This window comes from Phaseolus vulgaris, chromosome 2 (assembly GCF_000499845.2).
Source record: "Phaseolus vulgaris cultivar G19833 chromosome 2, P. vulgaris v2.0, whole genome shotgun sequence".
NCBI lineage: Eukaryota > Viridiplantae > Streptophyta > Magnoliopsida > Fabales > Fabaceae > Phaseolus > Phaseolus vulgaris.
This window is the reverse complement of record NC_023758.2, coordinates 39,563,154-39,584,914: the sequence shown is the minus strand read 5'-3', so window position 1 is coordinate 39,584,914 and position 21,761 is coordinate 39,563,154. Positions and strand designations below refer to the sequence as shown.

The following is a 21,761-nucleotide window of genomic DNA, read 5'->3' as shown; positions in this document are numbered from 1 at the left end:
ACTGATATTGCAATAGAGGTGGAGACATTTCCCTACTCTAAAAAAATATTTCATTTATTTTTACTTTTAAATTTGTAATAAGAATTTAAAGTTAATGTAACTAATACTAGCATAAATGTGGACTCACTCTAAATTTCAGAAGTTAATTATATACATCTGTGTAGTGGTTAAAAAGAAGATTGTCTTAGCTTAAAATAAATTATTTTAGATTTAATTTCCTATTAATTCATGTGTCAGAAAACATTTATTTTAGTTTTTTTACATAAAATAATTTTTTAAGTTTCCATATGTATTTATTTTTTATTTTTTAGTGTTAATTTGAGTATTATATCAAAAGAAATTTTAAAAAATCAAAGACAAAAAGATAATGTTAAGTATTAAAACTAATTTTTAAAAAACTAGACAAAATGAATAATTAATTCTTAATTTTATTTTAAAATAATTTAGAATTAAACCCTTATGGGAAATACCTATATATGATAGATGTTTAAGAGAAACAAAATCACTATAAATTTCATTTAGTTTCATTAACATCTCTATCTCATGGACTAATTTTAAATACTTAAAAGTAATAAGTTTTTATTAAAGAGCATATTAAAATTATAAGTATAATAATTTTTTTCTAATAAATCTTATAAATTTGAGCTAGTTAATTAAAAGCATACTTTAATTTTGATATTAATATAGTTTTTAATATAATTACCATTAAACACGGTCTGTGAGTTCCTGAATAAGTAAAAACCTATCTGCTACTATAGAAGTAACATGATACACAGTTCCAACCAGAAAACATCACAAGTGATTCATGCATTGGATTCTTGGAGGAAGGAAACAGCATGACACATTTTGCATGTGTTTGCCTGCAGACTGTAGTAACAAGGAATTTCATAAGCTGACAAAGATGCATTCTAGGGCCAATGAAGAACAAAAGTGCCAATGTTTTATGTCAGAGTTTTCGGTTGGCCATGCCTGTAACCATAAATCTATGACACTTTCAATACAAACCAGAAGGTTTTCTTCTTTATTTTATAATTTCTCTATTAAAGTATATTTGTTCACAGTAGAATTTCTCTTTGTTCAAAGGTTATGGATAAATTATTCTAGTTTAATGCAAAACATGAAGAAAAAGAGAGCCTATGCTCGTGCAGAAAAAGTAAAACAACTTTTTCTTATGCATTTTCGCTTGCATTTATTAGAATTAATTATTACAAAATTTTAAGAATTTCAAAAGTTACATATTCTATAGTAAAATGTTGAGTTTGGATGAAAAAAAAAGAGAGAAAAAAAAGAAAGAAAAGAAGAAATAATGCTGATTTGCTAGTGAAATATGGAAAAACATAATTTATTATACTCTAAAAATGAAAAGATGTGTTTGAAAATGAAATTAATATTTTTTTTATCAGTAAAAATTAAAAATTAAATAAATTGAGGGGAATATTTTACGAATGTTTTAATCCTTGAAAATGAAATTAGTATGTTATGGAGAATAAAGTGAATGTGTTTAAAATAAATAAATAATATATATATATAATGGATTATAATTGCTTTGGTTCCTTCTATTATTTTTTTTACATTTTTTCATTTATTTCCTCTATTTATTTCTTCTCATGTTGGAGATTCTACATCGACTAGAGATTAAAGTTTTTCATAGTATATAAGTGGGTGCAAACTTCACCCCATGAGACGGTTTTATAGGGTTGAGCTAGACTTAAAGTCCACTTCTTAAGATGATATTATAGCCATTTTCGAACCTATCCTAGCAAGTGTTTGTGTTGGACCTATCGTGTCACTCGCTATCGGACTATCCATAATATATAGTTCCACGCATGAGTTGGCAGTCTCGACGTGAGGGGATGTGTTAGAGATTTTACATCGACTAGATATTAGAGTTTTTCATAGTATATAGGTGGATGCAAACCTCACTTCATGAGTCGTTTATGGAGTTGATTTAGACTTAAAGTTCACTTCTTAATATCTCAATTAAATAATATATATATATATATATATATATATATATATAAAAGTAATAATAAATATATTATGTATGAAGTTTTGTTACCCTCACCATCCTCAATCTTAGACAAACATGACATTTAAAAATCTCATCTGAATTTTACTGCTAAATCCTGTGTATTAGAATCTGGTTTCGTAGAAATTAAGAATTAATTATCACCTCCGATCTGAGAAGGACATGGACCAGACTAATAATTCTTCTTTTTCTTCTGTACTCATCATGTTTATGAAAACAACGACGCCATCAGATCTGGAAAGAACGTGTATATAGCAAGATTAATAATAATCGCAAAATTTTTTTAAAATAACAAATTACATATTATCATACGTAGTTATTATTTGACTTGGTACTTGAGTAATGAAGAATCAACTTTCCATCCGAAAAAAATTATTGTTTAAAAGACATTTTGGATTTATAAAACTTTTACACCGAAATATTCATCAACAATGATTTGTTAGGCCTAAATTTTCAAGGGCACAGAATCAAACAAAAACGGATTAAGTAAGAACAGTTCAATTCAAGTTTCACTCCCGCAAAAATTATTTATCTAAAGGTTTTCATTTGCGCAGCTTCAGATGATGTTTTTGTATTATACATTTTAAAACATTAAAAATAATATTTTATATTTTAAACTATACGTTTCAAAATATATTTTTTCTATTTAAAAATCACATTTCGAAATATATTATTTATTTTATATTTCAAAATATAAATTCTAGAAATTATTTATAATTTTTTTTTCAGATTTCACATTTCATCATCATATTTGAAAATTACTCTTTGTGGAATGCAATACTCCAAAACTAAGAATTCTAAAATCAATCATAATTTTGATAAAAAAATTAAAAAATTAATGTTAACATATTTACTTTTCTATTTTAAGTTATTGGATTTTATTAGTTTTTTTTCTCAACTTTCCTTATTATTTTTTTTGTTAGGCTTTAGTTTTTGTTTTTTTTATATATACATTGATGTACTTTACTTTGTGAATAAGAATTTGCACTTTCTTTTCTTTTTGCTTTTCCTTTCTTTTACATTTGAGCTGCTTTTTTTTTTATTAGGGTTCATAAGAATCTTTCATTCTCTACTTTAAGCAAGAGATCTTCATCAATTGTAATAATTAAGGTTATGTGAAAACTGATTCATGTTCTAAAAGTAGGTCAAATCAAAATATCCTTAAACATAAAATTAATATACCATTCTCTTCAAAATGTATGAGATGCCTTTGAAAATTTAAACTACTGTGTCTTTTTTGTTATCTGTTTCTTATCTATAAACCCAAAATTGTTATGGTCACTTGTGTTTTTTTAGGGATTGCCGAAGTTTTAATCATTGATAATGAAGGAAGATGAAACCATCTAAGAAATTGGAGAGAGTTACTACTAGAGTTAAATCTAATAAACAAATAAAAAAAAGTATAACAACTACGTAGAAAGGAAGGATTATTACAAAGATGACAAATGGAGTTTGAAGAAAATATTTGAAATTAGTATATAAATCGATGTTTTTGCATATAGAAAATAAGTTATTATTTTTCTATAGTATTTCTAGAAGTTTGATCCTCTATTTGGTCCTTAGATTATAATAAATAAGATAGGATCTCAGTTTTGTAAATAGTCTATTATATTAACTTAATTTAATCTAGGAAACAAATAATTTTTACAAGATTGAATATCTTTTATCATTTACTTTTAAGTCTTGTAATTTTTTGTCTTTCAAAATATAAATTGTCTTTCTGTCCGAAGCAAAGTATCTACAAAAATACTTTAACGCTAAGTCAGATGTGGTGATGTTATAATTGTGTTTAGGGTTAAACATTCATTACATTTCATTTTTGGAGCATTCACCTATTTATAGTTTTTGTCATGGATCCCTACATATAAGGAGGTCATTTTAGACCCATGTAGGTCCAATGCTCATTTAATCATGTTCTTAGAGAGTAGTTAGACTTTTTTTCATAATTAACCACCATCGTAAATAAATAACCTCAGACAAAGCCTTTCAACTCGTTTATCTTTCAATGTTCAACGGATGAATAATCTCATACAAAATCTCACACACTCTTACATACAATATCTAACTTGTTTAAATTCAAAATGTGTTATTAAAATCATAATCACAAATAATTTTAAGATATTTAATTTATGATATTCTTGAAAAATATAAATACTTATATATTGAAATACACAAATATAGAAAGTGTTTTCTTTTTCACTAAAAATACCATATATGTATATAAAAATGCATATAAAATTAGTAAAACAAAATGTATATATAAAACACCTTAAAAATCCCTTTTTGATAAATTACTTATAAGTATTCTTCAAAACCTAACTCCAAATCTCTCTCTCTCTCTAATAATTTATATAATTAAAAAAAAATCTTATTATTTTTTATATTATATTTATTTATTATTTATTTTATTCCTTCTTATCATAAGAAGGTTCTTTTATATAGTTATTTTTAAAAATTAAATATTATATTTTCGTAATTAATTAATAACTTTAAATTTATAAACTGTTTTTCATTTTTATTTATTTAGTCATAACATATTTTTTTTAATTTTTTTAAATTACTTTTCAATTTTCAGACTTTATCTTCACAGAATATATAGTGTTCAAATTACTTTATATATATATATATATATATATATATAAACTATGAATTTAATAATAAGAGTTAAGATATAAGAATCCCAACATAATTGCAATTTCCTTGAACAAACAAAATTTTTCCTTCATTTATTACTAAAACTTCAATTCAGATTACACCCTAAAAATCACCTCAATTGAAAATTAATACTATCCAAATGTGACAAACCTCTTACTCATATGGACGTATGCAAAAAGCTAGATTTTGCTTGGAAATCTCTGGGATCATGGGAAGTTATTCTTCTGGGAAAAAGGTTTTACAAATTTGTTTTTTCTTCCTTTGAAGACATGAGAAATGTCCTAGTAGTGAGGTTTTGAAATCTTAATTCGGGTATCTTGAGAGTTTGCTTGGACCGAAGACTCTATGACATCTTACATGAAGCTCATCAAAGCTCAATGTTGGATTAGGATTCACGATCTTCTTATGAAATATTGACAATCAAAAGCAATTTTCTCTATAGCGAAAGGAATTGATACTCCTTTTTCTCTTGATGATTTCACCATGAGTAAATCTAAAGGTTTGTTTGCTAGAATGTTAGTTGATATTGATATCCTATCTGCTTTGCCTATTCAAATTTTGGTGGAAAGACTTAGTTTTTCTTTTATTGCAAATATTGAATTTGAAAAGTTGACTCCATTATGCTTTTCATGCAAAATGACAGGGCATAATTTCTCTAGATGCAAATGAAATCATGATAACCTTAATAACACGGTCAACTGGATGCTACTATTGTTGTACAATATAAACTTGTGATTAACCAGACCAATTAAACTAATTAAACTAATTAAACTAATGATGTTCCTCACAAGGAAGCGATTGGTGTCACAGAGAAACAAAATTATGGGTAGAGACACAAATATATGATGTACATGTTCGTAATGCAAGGATGGTCAAAGTTGAGGGAGTTGTTATTAATCTTTATACCTTATTAAAGTTGTTATTCCCAAGCGGAAAACGAATATCTTATTGGTCAAAAGTTTAAGAAATCGACTGAAGATATAAGAGCTGGTTCAGGATCTTAGGATGATATTTTTGTTGATATGCCTTCTTTGGAAAATGTTCATGAATCAAATTATTTTCTATAAAAAAAAAGGAATTCCTTACCTCTTGAAAATTTTGGTCTTTTAGAAGGATTCTCTCATCTAAAATCTACAACTAATTCAATAAGTCCTAAATTAGTTGTTGTCAAACAAATTACTTCTAAATATGTTTTTTAAGATTTAGTTTTGTAAAATTAGTTTGAATCTCTTTCGGGTGAGGAACAAGAGGTTCCATTGTCATGTCCGACATCTTATCAGTAGATACAGTTGAATCTACCTTGACATGTATTTTCTTAGAAGAAATCAATTTGATCTCAAAGTTCTTAGAAGATGATGAATTTGTTTAAAACTCTAGGAGACCGAGATGTCCTCCTAAAGTTGGAGTGAAAGTAGATAAGATGACCTCCAAGACAGGTCAACCTAAGAAAAAGTAATGATAGTAATGTGCAACAATATCATATGATTTTATTACCATTGCTGAAATTAGGTCCATTTGATTGGAATCTGTGAGGAACAATAACAAAGAATGACAACAACAAAAACACACGGAAAGAGGACACACAAATTTTAGCATGGAAAACCTTCTCAATGTGAGAAGTAAAAACCACAGGCACAAGCTAGTCAATTAAGCTTCACTATGATCAAAATTAAGGTTACAAGAGAGTCTCAAATCACAAAACAAATTGTGCTTAATAATCAGTCAAATAACAAGATAACAGAGATGAAACAGAGAACAAGAAACCAGAAAATTCACAAAATTCGTAGCTACTTTACGCGGTTTATAGGTCATTGTTTTGGTGATTTTTCAACAATCCAAACGGTCAAATTGAAGTACCACAAGTTATGAACTAGCTGACAAAATCTCAGCCCGATCCAACGGTGAAGAAAACCTCGGCATCAGTTGAAAGTTGTTGGACAGAACTTCCTCTCTTCACTCTTTTCTCCTTTTCTTTTCTCTCCCTCTCTATGCTAACAACTCTCTTTATTCCAAAAAAAACCTAAAGATGATTAATATTGGGCTGGACCTCCACATAGACCTCCACATAGAAAGTGAGCCCAACCCAACAATCTAGTCCCCCATTTTTTTTTATTTGTATACTATTTTTCATGGAATGGTACATGCTACCTAACATGAGTTATATTAAAAAATTAATCACAATTCCAACATCATGCTCTTTTTCCAACTACACACCAAGTTATACAAATGAACACTCTTCTAACTGTGTAATGAACTCACTTTTTGTTGTTGACAACTTTTGCTTTCAAGAAAATTATTTTACTCAATTTTCAATACTAACCATCACAGCCACTTACAAAAAGGGAAAACTATAAGGTGTGCAACAATCAAGAGTTAGGTGATAGTGACACATTTATCAAATACAATGAAGAAAATTATTAAGATTTTGGTTAATCAAAAGAACTAGACAAATGTGATTTGTTTGATGGGCATGTTTACATGTATTTAACAAGAGCCAATTTTGCTCAATGGCTCTTTGGCCACAACATTATATTATGCTGGTGGCAGCAAAGTAATGCTTTTGATTGAGGGCAGCTACACCAAATTTACAACACTTCAAATACAGAACATGTCTTTGAAAGAGAAAGAGACTGGTGGACCCCACAACTTTTTTTTTACTTTTGTTTTATTCACAAATTTAGGAAAATAAATAATATTTGACCACCTCATGTCCTCTCTCTTCTTCCTAGTGAATAAGAGAATCATGAACACAAATAAAACATAAAATACACATAATTCGGTAACGTCAATCTAAGTTCAAACTTTGAAAGAAAACAGTAACCACAAAAATTAGAAAAATAAAGATGTTATTAATTATGAAATTAAAATTTCACATTTAAAATTTGTGCCCGTTAAATAGTGCAATATTATCGATATACAATGGTGAAAACGATGTAATAACTCCTATTTTCAATTTCCAAAAATTATTAAAAAACATATTTTTATATTGCATTAAATAATGCAATATTATATATTGACAGTGGTGAAACCGATCTAATGACTTCCTATTTTCAATTTCCAAAAATTATTAAAAAAAAGTTTATATTTCTAAATAAACGCTAAACTAAAACGACTCTTGACAAAAAAATACAACACATTTTATATACAAGTTTTGTGCGGATTCTAAAAACTTTAAACTGATTAGAAAAATTAAATTATTATTATAAATTAGATAGTTATATCAAATTATTATTATATAATTAAAAATCCTCTTATTATAATTCTGTTTGAACTGCAAGGACATAGAATTACCATGAGCAGTGAGTGAGCATAAAAGGAACGTTGGTGGACCCAAGAATTGAATTTTTATTCTTTTAATTTAAAGAGTATTTGAATCGAACGTTCAAACCAAAAACAGTGTTAGTGCTGTCGTTGTAGTAGTTGAAAGCTCATACTTTTGGAAAGAAGAACAAAGCAGCAGAACAGAGTGTTTCTGTCTCCATCTGTATGCACTTTGGACAATTGGAACCATCTCTTCTTTTTACACTCTCAACAACCATCTTCTAACCTTCCCTCACTTTAGCTTTATTTGCCTCTGATTGCCAAAGGGTATGTTTCGTTTTTCATAATTACCCTCATTCTCATCAAAGTCTATGCCTTTAGCTTACTCTGTTGTTTCGATTTTCAATTCTTAGTTTAGTAACGTTTTTTAGACCTGTGTGTCTGAAGGCTGTGGAAAAGGTGCTGTTAGTAGAAGAAGACAGTTTCTTTGGAAGAAATGGGTTGCTGGAATTCAGACTTGAATTTGCAAATTTTCATCTTTTCAATGTTGACTTTCAGTGCAACTTTCTGTGTTGGGGACACTGATCCACTTGATGGTATAGAATAATAATTCAGGGTTCTGATTTTGTAGTTTCGTTTCTAATTTTATGATGCTCTGTTTCTGTAAGACTAAAGCATCATCCGTATTCTGTTTGCATGTTAGCTAAAAGTTTTCTTTAAATGTGATTATTGTTCACATTTCACAGTTGCGGCAATCAATAGTTTGTATGTGGCTCTTGGCTCACCACCCCTCGAGGGGTGGAAAGCCTTAGGAGGAGATCCATGCTTGGAACAATGGGAAGGTGTGAGTTGTGTCTTCTCCAACATAACTGCTTTGTATGTCTTTCCTCTCTTCCTTAAACTATTGTCGGTTGTTTAGTCTTGTTTTCTGTTCTATTTTCTTAAAAACTACACTGTTTTTATCTGTTATATGGTGTTCTTGAATTGTTTAATTGATGAAGGTGGATGTGATCCCTTGGGATATGGCCCTCTAAAATTTATATTTGGGTTGACAGGCGACTGGGAGGCATGAGTTTAAGTGGACAACTGGGAAGTAATTTGGATTTCCCATCCATCATAGAATTGTAAGTGTGTTTGAATTTTCAAGAAACGGTAGAGGCCATTATCATTTATTTCAAAACCAATGAATTCAGTGTTATTATATATTTGAATGGGGTAATCCACGGTATCATTTTTTTTTTATTTTCCCCTGCTAACCGTTGAAATTCTGAACTTTTGTATGCCACGCCCATTTTGCTTGCTTTGTTTGCTAAGACATGACCAAAATGGTTGGATTATCCGTAAATATCTTTGAATGTAACTTTTCAACTTTGAGATACAACATGCAACAAAGCTTGTCTCAGAGCTTATCAAGCGGGTAACCTCAGAATCAGCTTAGACCTCTATAGTTTGAGTTCCTTTGCTAAACATAATTCCAAATAAACTTTCCATAATTCTTCCACAAAAGTTGAAGCTCTCTCTATCTTTTTTGCATAACTAACCACCCACCTAACTTGTTCATCCCTTATAACTCCAACACATCTTTGCCAAACCATTTAATATAGTAGTAGTTGTGTGTCTAATGTTGGATCAAATGCTTACTACTAGACCAAAGTTAATGCTGGTAGTCAAGGTGCAATTATTTCTACTTAAGAGCGCAGTAGTCCAAGCGCTACAATTTGGCCACTTGACCTCCATCATAGGACAAGTGATGCCAGTTACAACAATCTCCCCATCAACTATTGTGCCACTAGGAATTGAACTCTTGGATTGTGACTCAGTCCACCTAACCTACGTCACAGGATAATTGTGCAACAATCTCCCCTTAAACAATTGCTCAACTGGAAATTGAACTCCTGACTTTGGCTCTTGATATCAATTGTTGGATTGAGCGCTTACCACTAGGCTAAAAGCTATAGCTGATAGTTTGAGTGCAACTCTTTCTAGTTAGGAGTTCAGCAGCCCAAACACTAATATTCGATTGTGACTTGGCCCAACTGACATCAGCCGTAGAACAATTGATGTCGCTTGCAACATCCAAGTACTTTTCAAGTCATCCAGCTGGCTAGTGTTCATGGGCCATATTTAATTTTATCCAATTCTGCAACTTAGTAGTTAAAATCCTGCTCCTATTTTCTGCATCTATGAGGTGGTACCATATGTGAGAAGCTGTGGGACAATCTCTGAAAGCATGTAAAGTTGTCTCCTCCATTTATTAACAATGTTGGTATGCTGAGTTTGTTGCTCCCCATTAAGATATGTAGATTAGTAAGAATTCTATCTTGTGTGATCTGCCAAATAAAAAATTTAATTCTCTCATCTCAGGTGCTTTAATTCTCCAAATTTTGTTCCTAACATCATTAATCTGCAAATTATGAAAATTATTTATCATTTTGTAAGCCTACTGTAAATTTCTTTTTTTTGTTGCCTGCCCAAATCTTTTTATCTTTAGTAGCCTCTGTTGAAGGAGGAAGTAAAATTTTGATTCTTTGGACTTCTTAACAGGGTAAAATTCTGTTAAGAAGCTGTGTATTCCAACTCTTATCCAGTCCAATCAGATCTATTATAGCTCTTGACTAAGAAGCAATAACTTTGTTGTGCATTGCATGATGTCACACATGGCATATTGAAAATTATTGCGTTTCTTTTATGTAATTTTTATTTTGGTTCTGTAATTGTGCTTTCATTTTCATGAAAACCTCAAGAAGCTTTCTATTCCTCAATTGGGCAGGGATCTTAGCAACAACCATATTGGAGGGGCCATTCCATCCACTTTGTCCCCTACTTTAAAGAACTTGTAAGTTTTCTTTAATCACCAAATTTATGACTTGTTTTACTGTACTGGCTATTGCTAAATAATTTGTATTCTTATCCATAATTGATTATCCTTATGCTAGTTTCTATGTTTCTTTTTATAAATTTAGGTCACTCGCAGCTAATCAATTAAATGGAAGCATTCCGGATGCCTTGTCCTCATTAACTCAATTGTCAGACTTGTGAGTTTATAGCATTGCCTTGTCTTCGTGCTAAGTTGTTCTATTTTTCCAAAATCTGTTTTTTCATTTTGAATGAGAATGTGCTGCCACCTTTAGGTCATTAAAAGATAACCATCTGAACGGACAAATTCCAGATGCATTTCTACAATTCACTGGTTTGTTGAATATGTAAGAAAATGTCGTTAAGTCACATTGATATTTCAGTGTCTTTATTTTTTTCTACCATGACAAATCCTGCGCATTGCTGCAGGGATCTGTCTGGCAACAACTTGAGTGGTCAGCTGCCTCCCTCAATGGGGAATTTGTCATCTCTTATCACATTGTGAGTAAAACTCTTAGCAACTAAAAGGTTATGTTTTCCTACTTGCTAAATGAAATGAACATATGTTTTTAAAATTTTATTTTTCGCAGACATTTGCAGAACAATCAACTTTCTGGGACCCTTTTTGTTTTGCAGGACCTCCCTCTTCAGGATCTGTATATTTCTCAGAAACCATAGTCTCTTTATAGACATATAAATGAGTCAAATGACTGTTGTTATTTATGCTTAAGAAGTTTAAAGTGCGTTTAAGTTAAACTGTGAATTTAAAATGATGTAGGAATATAGAGAACAATATATTCTCTGGGCCAATTCCTCCAGAGTTGTTGAGTATCCCCAATTTCAGGTTAGTCATGGCTTACACTTTGGCTATATCTTTTTCTGTTCTAACATAGAGTTTTTAGTCAAACTCCTTTTTCTCTTGTTAAATTGAAACCTTTGTTCAAGTATTATTATTTTGTTCTTCATGGAGATGTTACATTCGAAATTTTCTACTTTAGTTTTATATCCATAAAATATAAAGCCATATGCTAAGATTATCCTTTACCAGATTATTGGAGCATTTTATTTTTGGCTTAGTTTCTTTGCATAAGGCATTGTGGTCAAATAAATTCATCCATATCCCCATTATACAAGTTAGTTATAGTAGTATTTACCTTGCAGAAAAGATGGGAATCCGTTTAATACTACTATCATTCCATCACCTCCGGCTGCTTCCCCTGCTCCTGTTGCTATGTCTCCTTCCCCAGAAATATCACCTTGGAAAGTGGCAAATAATCCCTCTGCTACCACCTTAAAAGCACCAATACCTGCAATTGCTGAGAGGTCTTTCAGAACTAAGAAATTAGTTTGGATTGCTGGTGCAGGCTTTTTAATATTTATTGCATTAGGAGTTTGTCTTCTAATTTTGTGGTGCTTTAAGAGAAGACCAGAGAACAAGAGTTATAAGAAACACAACATGAATGTGTATAGAAGATCTTTGCATAAACGTACAAGCAGTGAGTCCACTTTTGAAGCAACTGATGACGAGGAGAAAGGTAAAATCAGATGATGAATCTTCTATTCTTTTAGTGTGTTACCAGTTGCAATATAACTTCTTAAATTCTATTTGCAATTAGTACATGGCAAAAGAATTTCTTTAATTTCAGAATGCGATAACATTTATGTATTAAACAATGCAGGATGGGATTCAAAACTTCCACCCTTGCAGCCAGCACCACCATATCAACTCCCAATCATTCCTGAAGAGAATTTAATCATTAATCCAGCTATATTTGGTAAAGCAACCAAAAGACAAATTGTAACAAATTCCATCAAAGTTTATACTGTTGCATCACTTCAGCAGTACACAAATAGTTTTTCCCAAGAAAATTATATTGGGGAAGGCATGCTTGGCCCTGTTTATAGGGCTGAACTCCCTGATGGAAAGGTAATGCTCTTCTAGTTTATCGTAATTGGGCATTCTTAAGTTAATTTCTTTGATAACTTAGCCTTGATTTCAATGGAGTGAAAGGGAAGAAGAGTTAACTTTTCAATTTTGATTTAATTTTTTATTTTTTTAAACAACATTATTTAAAATTATAGGAAAACGCCAGATATTTGTTCATCTTTTTTGCTTACTCTTAATAGTTCGAACAGTATTTCTTTTCCTCTACTACGGTGAATAAATTCAGAAGATCAGTTTAAAGTGCTTTTCTTTCCCTCTCAATGTCGAAATAGAGACATGCTTGGAGATCCTTGGTAGTTAGTCTCAAAGATAGATCGCAGTTTCATACTTGACAGACATTATTTTTTGTAATGAATCTGATCTTGTGATTTTTTAAGATTTTTTCTGTTGTGCTCACTTGACATGATCAGTTGCTAATTATTTTAGTTGTTTCATTTATTCAAGTGGAGCTTCATATGCTCATCATTCAAATTATCTTCACTGTAGTTACTGGGAGTTAGAAAGCTGAATGCTACTGCATCTATGGGGCAAAATCACGAACAGTTTCTTCAATTAGTTTCCAGTGTCTCCAAAATTCAACATGCTAATATTGTAAAGCTTATGGGCTACTGTGCCGAGTATAGCATACACCTACTTGTATATGAGTATTGCAGTAATGGCACCCTTCATGATGCATTGCATACAGATGATAAACTTCGGATTAACCTTTCATGGGATGATCGCATTAAAGTGTCACTTGGAGCGGCAAGAGCTTTAGAGTAAGTTTAGCATTTAGTCACAAAATCATTAACTCTTTCATGTAACTTAATAAATTCAATATTGATTAATGAACAATGCTCGTCTTTTATGGAGGTTGCAAACATATTTTTATGTCATGTATTCAAAATAATATTAAGTCATGCAATATGTACAATCCTTGCTAGGTGGTTTTTAAGAAATAAAGGCAAGTTGGATCTCCATATCCACATATCAAGTTTAGAAGGAATAATATTTTCTTCTATTTAAATTATGAGGTCATTAGACCTATATATACATGAGAGCTTGCTAGTTATTTTAGGAAATATGGACAACTAATTCTAGAGAAACAAATCCCTATGATTGTGGGATTGTTTCTAAATACATAATCCTAATATTAATAGTAAGATACAGCTGTGATACAAAATAAAAATATAATAAGGATAAAATATAAAACTTCCTAAACAGTTTTGACACTCCCCCTCAAGCTGGTGAATAGATGTTCTCCATTCCCAGCTTGGATATAATTCTTTCAAAGTTACTGCAGTTCAGTCCTTTGGTGAGTATGTCTGCAAGTTGACTCTGAGTGGACACATATGGGGTGCAAATCAAGCCACTGTCTAACTTTTCCCTTGTGTGGCGCGGCTTGTTGCAGTAGGTACACCAGACTTCCTCCTGTTTTTTCTCTATATTGGAAAACCCGCTTTTCTTCTGGTTAGTTAGCATGGCTGTTCCTCCTTCAGCTTTCATTGCTGAGCTTTCAGTAGTTGGGGTCTCCAACATCAGTCCTCTCCTGCTTTCTTCACTTCGAATAATGGCTACCACTTCATTAAGCCCTGGGACTTTCTCTTTTCCCAAGATTTGGATTCGAACCTGATCATATTCAGGATTCAGGCCTACCAAGAAATCATAGACTCTATCTTGTTCAATATACTCCTTAAGGATTGCTGAGTCTTCTGAACATTTTGCTTTTATAACTCGGTAGTGATCCAATTCCATCCATAGGGACTTGAGTTGATTGGCATATTCTGTAACAGATTTGTTTCCCTGCTTGGCAGCCACGGTTTTCACTTTTACATCATATATTTGAGCAGCATCCTTGGCCTTAGAATAGGTTTGTTCTACTGCCTCCCAAATTTCCTTTGCTGATTTAAGGAACATGCAGGTATCACTGATTTCTGGGACCATTGAATTCCACAGCCATGCCATGATCATGGAGTCTTCTTCATCCCATGATTTGAACTTGGCATCCTGTTCATCAGGGGCCATATCAGTCAGGTGACTGACCTTTCCTTTTCCTTTCAAGATGGTTCTAATGAGTTGAGACCATTTGAGATAATTTTTTCCATTTAATCTATAAGCAGAATGAACATTCTGCAATTCTCCAGCAGTTTGGGATCTGTCCCCAATAGGATTCACGATCTCAGTGATCTCAGCCATCACAGTGATGAACAGTAGCGGCGGTGAACAGTAACCGTGATGAACAGTGCGTGGTGAACAGTAACCGCGGTGAACAGTAGCCGCGGTGAAGGCTACACAGCAATGAAGGCTGCGATTAGGCCAAGGTTGTGCAGCAATGAAGGCTGCAGCAAGGCTCAATGTTGTGCAGCAATGACGGCTGCAACTTAGGGTTTTCAGGCACGGTCAGAGACTCCTAAAGATCAGGAGCTCTGATACCATATCAAGTTTAGAAGGAATAATATTTTCTTCTATTTAAATTATGAGGTCATTAGACCTATATATACATGAGAGCTTGCTAGTTATTTTAGGAAATATGGACAACTAATTCTAGAGAAACAAATCCCTATGATTGTGGGATTGTTTCTAAATACATAATCCTAATATTAATAGTAAGATACAGCTGTGATACAAAATAAAAATATAATAAGGATAAAATATAAAACTTCCTAAACAGTTTTGACACCACATATAAAGAAGTCATGCTTTAGACTGTTAACAATAGGTTAAGGTAGTGTTGTCATTTTCTTGACAACATTAATTTTGATCATCTCCTTTCTTCTCATAAATTAGGTATTTGCATGAGTACTTTCAGCCACCTATTGTGCACCGAAACTTTACATCTGCTAATGTACTCCTCAATGACAAGTTGGAAGTGCAGGTCTCTGATTGTGGATTAGGTTCTTTACTGTCTTCAGGCTTTGCTAGTCAGGTAACTCTTCAGCTTTAATGCTTTCCCTTAATTTCAAACGGATACATAGTTTGGGGATTTGGGGTCTTGATTCTTTTGTGTTTTTTAAATATGCTTTGTGACATTCTTGTATTGCTAATAAATATGAAAGTATAGGAACATGTGGTTGGATTTCATTTTATGTTTATAAATCAGACTGCTAAGGAAGTAGTTTTGAGAAACAATAAGATGCAGTTATGGCCAATGGCAGATGACTTAACTGGTAGTATCAAGTAGCATGTATTTTATTATAATTTCACCTGTTGATTTATAAACCAACGACTATCACAATGTCTTTGCCCTGTAAACACTAAAGTGGGGATGCACTTTAGAGTAGCCAAGTCCCAGTAAGTGCTTTCTTGAGGCCTTTGACATGCACAAACTTTGGAATGTTCAACCTTACCTTCCCCTTATATTTGCATGTACCAAAAAAATGGATGTAGTTATGAGACTTGTTTAGGTGTGAAAGGATTCAAAGAGACACTGATCATTCCACACCCTCTTTCTAGCTACATCATGATTGCTGCTAACCAAATTTGACTTTAAAATTAGGTAAAGCCTAGATCAAATGGATGATTGGTCTGTTCTACAAACTATATGAAGGATACATATATAACTAAATTACTTAAATTCCAAATTGTCCCAAAACTCAATTTCTGAAAATTCACTTCACATGTGTGTGGGTGTTGTTATGCTTGTAAGATGGCTCACACAGGAGCAACTAAAGGATAACTTTTCTCCATTTTTGTTCATTTATGGCTAACAATAGTGCATCTATTTTCAGTTGACGGGGCACCAACTCACAGCTCATGGTTACAGTGCTCCAGAATATAACAATGGAAGTTATACACTGCAAAGTGATGTCTTTAGCTTTGGAGTTGTAATGCTAGAACTCCTCACTGGACGAAAATCCTATGACAGGTTAGCAATCCTTTTAGTGATTAAATACTTGTGTTTAATAAAGTTGTAATTTAAGTGTTGGATTTGGCTAAGGCACCATCAATTATGTGTATTTGTAGCTCACTGCCTCGTGCAGAGCAGTTTTTGGTGAGATGGGCAATCCCTCAACTCCATGACATAGATGCATTGTCAAAAATGGTTGACCCCTCTTTAAAGGGAGAATATCCTAAGAAATCCTTGTCACGTTTTGCAGACATTATTTCTTCATGTATACAGGTAATTTTCTGTCTCCTTTTATGCCAAATCCAATAAGAGATGTTGGAGTCACAATGATAATCAGTATCTTTATCAGGTTGTAGTTACAATTTACAAGTTCTTTCTATTTGAATGATATAATAATGATTCTTATGGCCCATTATTCTTTTCAATTGTTTTTCTTCCAGCATGAACCTGAATTTCGACCAGCAATGTCAGAAATTGTTCAGGATCTCTTGCGAATGATGTAGATGGTCGTGTAGTTGTTACTGAGGAGATGAACTGCCTTAGCTAGTAAAAGAAGCTGTGGTTACCAATTTTTCTGAATGTTACATATTCATTCTTTTATTTCATTTTTCCATTGTCATTAATCGTTTTGTAATTTGTGAATTTGTTGTGTTTTATGTGTTATTCCAAAAGGCAAAAGTGTTACATTGTCTAGTTTCATCATGTTTAAGTATTTTATATTACGATATGTTTCTAAAATTAAGTGAATAGAGGTGTGGACTCATCATGCACATGAGCTTATGCTGTAAGATTAGATCTTGTAGGCACAGTTTAGATTCAAAATCTACCCATTTCGCCCCTTCTGCAATGGAAGTTGTCTACATTCTTTCCATCCAAACCTAAGTTTATTTTGTCTATCATCAACACATTGATGATTGGTTCCACACAAATAAGTTATCCCACAACACTTTGTTTAGCGTAGTTGAATCATTAGAAAAAATCATTACATGAAAACTAATTAAAAACAAAAAATAATTAATCACTATATTAATTAAATGAAATATAATTTCAAAAACTACAAAAATTATTAATATATAAAATAATTTTTATTATTAATAAATAATTTCTAAATATATACCTAATTAGTTACTAAAATTTTTAGTTTCCAACTAATACATCTCATTCTCACATTTAATTCATTATTAATAACATCATCAAAAGTGTGTCATGTGTGATATACAATTTCACTAATAGTTAAAATACAAAAATATATTTATAGGACTAAATTAGAAAATATATGATTTGTGGGAACTACAAATACAAATGGATATATTTTTATGGACTACATAATTAATTTTTTTCACAGATACCAATAATAAAAATAACATATTTATAAAGACTAAAATAAAAAATAATATATTTACAAAGTAGTAAAATAAAAAGTGATATTTACATAAATGTATTTAAATGTTACCCTAAATTAATAGATAAATAACAATAAATAATTTTGATTATCATAAAAAAGTTATACAACAACTAGTTCCTAGATTTCCAGGAGACCTATATTTTTTATTATCATAAATACAATAAATAGGGAACTAAGCCAAAACACCCTATATTTTTTAGGGACTACAATTTTAATTAAACCTAAAAACTTATAATAAATGTTACTACACAAATATTTAAAAAGAAGTAAAATCAAATAAGAGAATTGATTGGTTCAAGTGATGATATAAATTTATTTAAGGGTAAATTACAAGGGGACTGTTATGTGACAAATATACATATATATAAACTAAAGGGGACTATAATTCTTTGATTTGAGTTCTGGTGCTAACAAAAAGTAATTTATTAAAATTAACATATAAAAAATATAATAGAAAGAAGTTAAAAAAAGAAATAAAATGTTTATAAGAAAATTAGTCTCCATAAAGAAAAGCCATAAAAGTGTGGGAAGTGAAAATATATTGGAGCAGTTGGGTAGTTAAGAGTTGAAAAGGAAAGCATTAAGTAGTTAGTTAAGGTTTGGTTAGTTGATAATAAAAGTTGTATCCACTAATCCATGAATGAGGTTGAGGACTTCATCACCCACACCTACTTTTATTCATTCTTATTTACATTTCATTGCTTCCATATGCACCTCCTATGTCCTAAAACACTCTTATCACTTTCCAAGTACCAACTTAAAAGATCAATGAAGAAAACTAAGATTTTGTTTGGATTGAGGTTGAGGTAAACATGAAAACTAAAAAAGAAAAGCATGTTATAAATAGAGATTAGATTAAGAGAAAGTGAAAGAAAGATTGAGAAGAAAGATTACAATTGATGTGATTGACTTTTTTTATTCATTATTTTATTTTAATAATATTAAATTAATTACTTATTTTATTATTAAATAAAAACATAAATATTAGTACAAATTTAACAACATATATATTATATATGAGACATAATGATTATGTGATATTTTCTTCATAAATCTATTTAAAATTGAAACTTATCTCAATTTTTATGTTTTCATATTTTTTTAATATATTATTTTTTTTAACTTTTTTTTCTCTCTAAATAATATTTCATTGAATCCAAACACGTTCTAAATAAGATTGAAGAAGACCTTGAAAATAGTCATGTAAAAATCATCGAATAACATTGACAATGGTTAGTGAGATATAGTAATATTCTCTTCACTTTATTTAATTTTTAATTATGATAATATCATACTACCATGAAAGCAAGAAAAAAATACATGTTATTCTAGTGATTCGGTTGTTTAATTTGATTTCTACAAGTACTTATGCAAATAAATGTAATTTATTAAAATTGATGAACTATTTTACATGAACGTAAATATATGAAGTATTATTTAAAATATTTTTAAATATGGTTTAAATTTATCTAAATATATAGTTAATAGGTATAAAATATTCATTAAATTAATAGTTTGATTAATATGAACTATTCATAGCAAAAAAAACTTGTGTTTCTTATATTTTAATACGAATAGATGTATAAGAGTGTAAAGCAGGAAGTAAAAACAATCATGACTGAGCCTTGTAAGAAATAAAGAATTAATTGATTTTTTTTTTTAGTTTTGTCTTTTTCATAGTAATATATATTATTCTTAGAGTTAATTATTTTTTATAGTTATATTTCTACGTCAAATACAATTTTATCATGACAATTTGATATCATAACTATGACTTAAGAAAAACACTAATAATTTAATATAAATATATGATGAGTGAAGATGTTTTCACTTGTAATGCAACAAGAATGTGAGTAGGGATTAGAAGAAAAAATAATATGGGAAAAGAACTTATATCTAAATAGAAGAACTTTCATCATTAAAATTCAAATATTGTTTGAACTTATTTGAAGTTATAAATGCCACTTGACATTAGAAGTAGGTGGAGAAAAAAAAAACAATAAAATGAAAGCTATTTGACATTTAGAGTTTAAGTCAAAGCGAAGATTTGTTGAATATAACTTAAATTAATTTGCATAGTTAATTAATAATTATAAACCATTCATCAAATTAATTATTTGATTAACATGAACCATTCCAAGAAGTTTGTGTTACTTATATTCTAATATGAATACATACATAAATTTTAACATAAATTCAAGCAAATTCTACTTATATGAGAGAAAAATGAAGGACTATAGATATAAATTTTTTATCACTCACTCATTTTGTGACTTTGGACTTGTAATTTTCATAATAAGGGTACATCAACATAGATATAATGTTATTTTTAATTATTAAATTATAAAAAACTAAAAAATGTGTTGTGTGCATCATACATATACTATTTAACGTATAAATACAGTTTCATCTGTATTTACTGACACTGAAAAGATACTGAGCTACACCACGAGCAACATATAGTTGGACAATAATGAGATTATTTGGCTAAATTTATTTGCTATAAAATGTCGTTTAACCTAATAACGAATACAACTTTGCTTTAAAATTAATATAATTCCTATTTTTTAAGTTTGATTTTATTAACTTCTATTATTAGTATTTTTTTTTTATTTGGCAGGAAAAAAGTGAGTAAACTATTTGAAGTATATGAAACCTATAAAAAAAATCCATGCAAACTAGTCAAAGAACAACACGAAGATATTTTCTAAAATATAATATAGTTGATTAGATCATAAGAAGTTTTGCAATTAATTATAAAAAAACTATAAAATTTATTTAGATAAGATTTTCACGAGCAATTTAAAAAATAATAAATAAAATTTTCAATAAAAAATAAAAATAATTTATGCACAAATTAAATGAATAAAAACTAATAATGTTATAAGAGAAAAATTTCACAAATTATATTATACATCAACTAATTTTAATTTATGAAAAAGTTTACTTCACTTTTTTGTTCGTTTATTATATGCAATTCAGAATATTAAAACTTTACAAATACCTATATACTCAAAGATCTAATCATAATTTTAACTTTAGAATCACATCATCTTCCCATTCTTGAAGAAAATGGATTTCAAATTTTGATTCAGTGGCTTGTCTCAAATCATTCTGAAAAAAATTCTCCAAACACTAGTTCTTGCCTTGAGTTACACCTATTGATCACCAAATCCCTATGTCATGAAACTGTTAGATGAAATGTTTGAACAAAAGCACTTCAAATCACAGTATGCACACCTTGTGCTCGACAAAATACATCGATCCAGCTCTTCTTGAATGCACTGAAGTGATGCTTGCGCCAACAACATTCAATTGCATGCCCGTCACAGACCTTGGTTGATCAACATTTCGACCTGTTCTCCTCATAATTCACACCTTCTTGAATTCAAGCCTGATTCTACTGCTTCAACGTGCAAGAGAGTTTAATCGCTTCAAATCTGCACTTCATCATGTTTGGAAAAGTATCAAAGACATTAAACCATGCTACGTATTGACAAAATGCACCATGAATGGATCCAAATGTAATGTTTCGTTGCTTGCCACACAACTTCTTGTACTTGAATCTCTTGATCACTGCTTTTCTCTTTAATTCACATATCGTCAAACCAATTTTTGATTGGACTAATTTTCAAATTCGCTGCTCACACCAAATCTTGATTCCTCAAGAACGTGCCATGCAGCCCTTCAATTGCACCGGAAATAAGGAAATGGTTGATTCGTTTCAAGATTTCGCCATGTCCAGTTACGTGTACCGATTGATTCCAAAGAAATCATGAATCAA

At 30.4% G+C, this 21,761-nt stretch overlaps 1 protein-coding gene across 1 annotated transcript; it reads left to right on the top strand.

The window, feature by feature from the left end:
* Positions 1–8,069: 8,069 nt before the first annotated feature.
* On the top strand, positions 8,070–17,443 carry LOC137811995 (protein STRUBBELIG-RECEPTOR FAMILY 3-like). The gene is made up of 17 exons (XM_068613862.1): positions 8,070–8,272; positions 8,393–8,541; positions 8,692–8,821; positions 9,001–9,069; positions 10,716–10,781; positions 10,909–10,980; positions 11,077–11,148; positions 11,231–11,302; positions 11,392–11,457; positions 11,580–11,645; positions 11,963–12,336; positions 12,481–12,728; positions 13,233–13,504; positions 15,513–15,651; positions 16,454–16,590; positions 16,689–16,845; positions 17,013–17,443. The coding sequence occupies exons 2-17, from the start codon at positions 8,442–8,444 to the stop codon at positions 17,073–17,075; spliced, it is 2,103 nt and encodes a 700-aa protein (XP_068469963.1). The 5' UTR covers positions 8,070–8,272; positions 8,393–8,441; the 3' UTR covers positions 17,076–17,443.
* The last annotated feature ends 4,318 nt before the right edge of the window (positions 17,444–21,761 follow it).

Bases quoted from the DNA above. Each gene is read 5' to 3' on its own strand.
- LOC137811995 (XM_068613862.1), top strand. From the start codon at position 8,442: ATGGGTTGCTGGAATTCAGACTTGAATTTGCAAATTTTCATCTTTTCA. The intron at 8,542-8,691 runs GTATAGAATAAT...CACATTTCACAG, and splicing joins GGACACTGATCCACTTGATG to TTGCGGCAATCAATAGTTTG. The intron at 9,070-10,715 runs GTAAGTGTGTTT...TCAATTGGGCAG, and splicing joins TTCCCATCCATCATAGAATT to GGATCTTAGCAACAACCATA.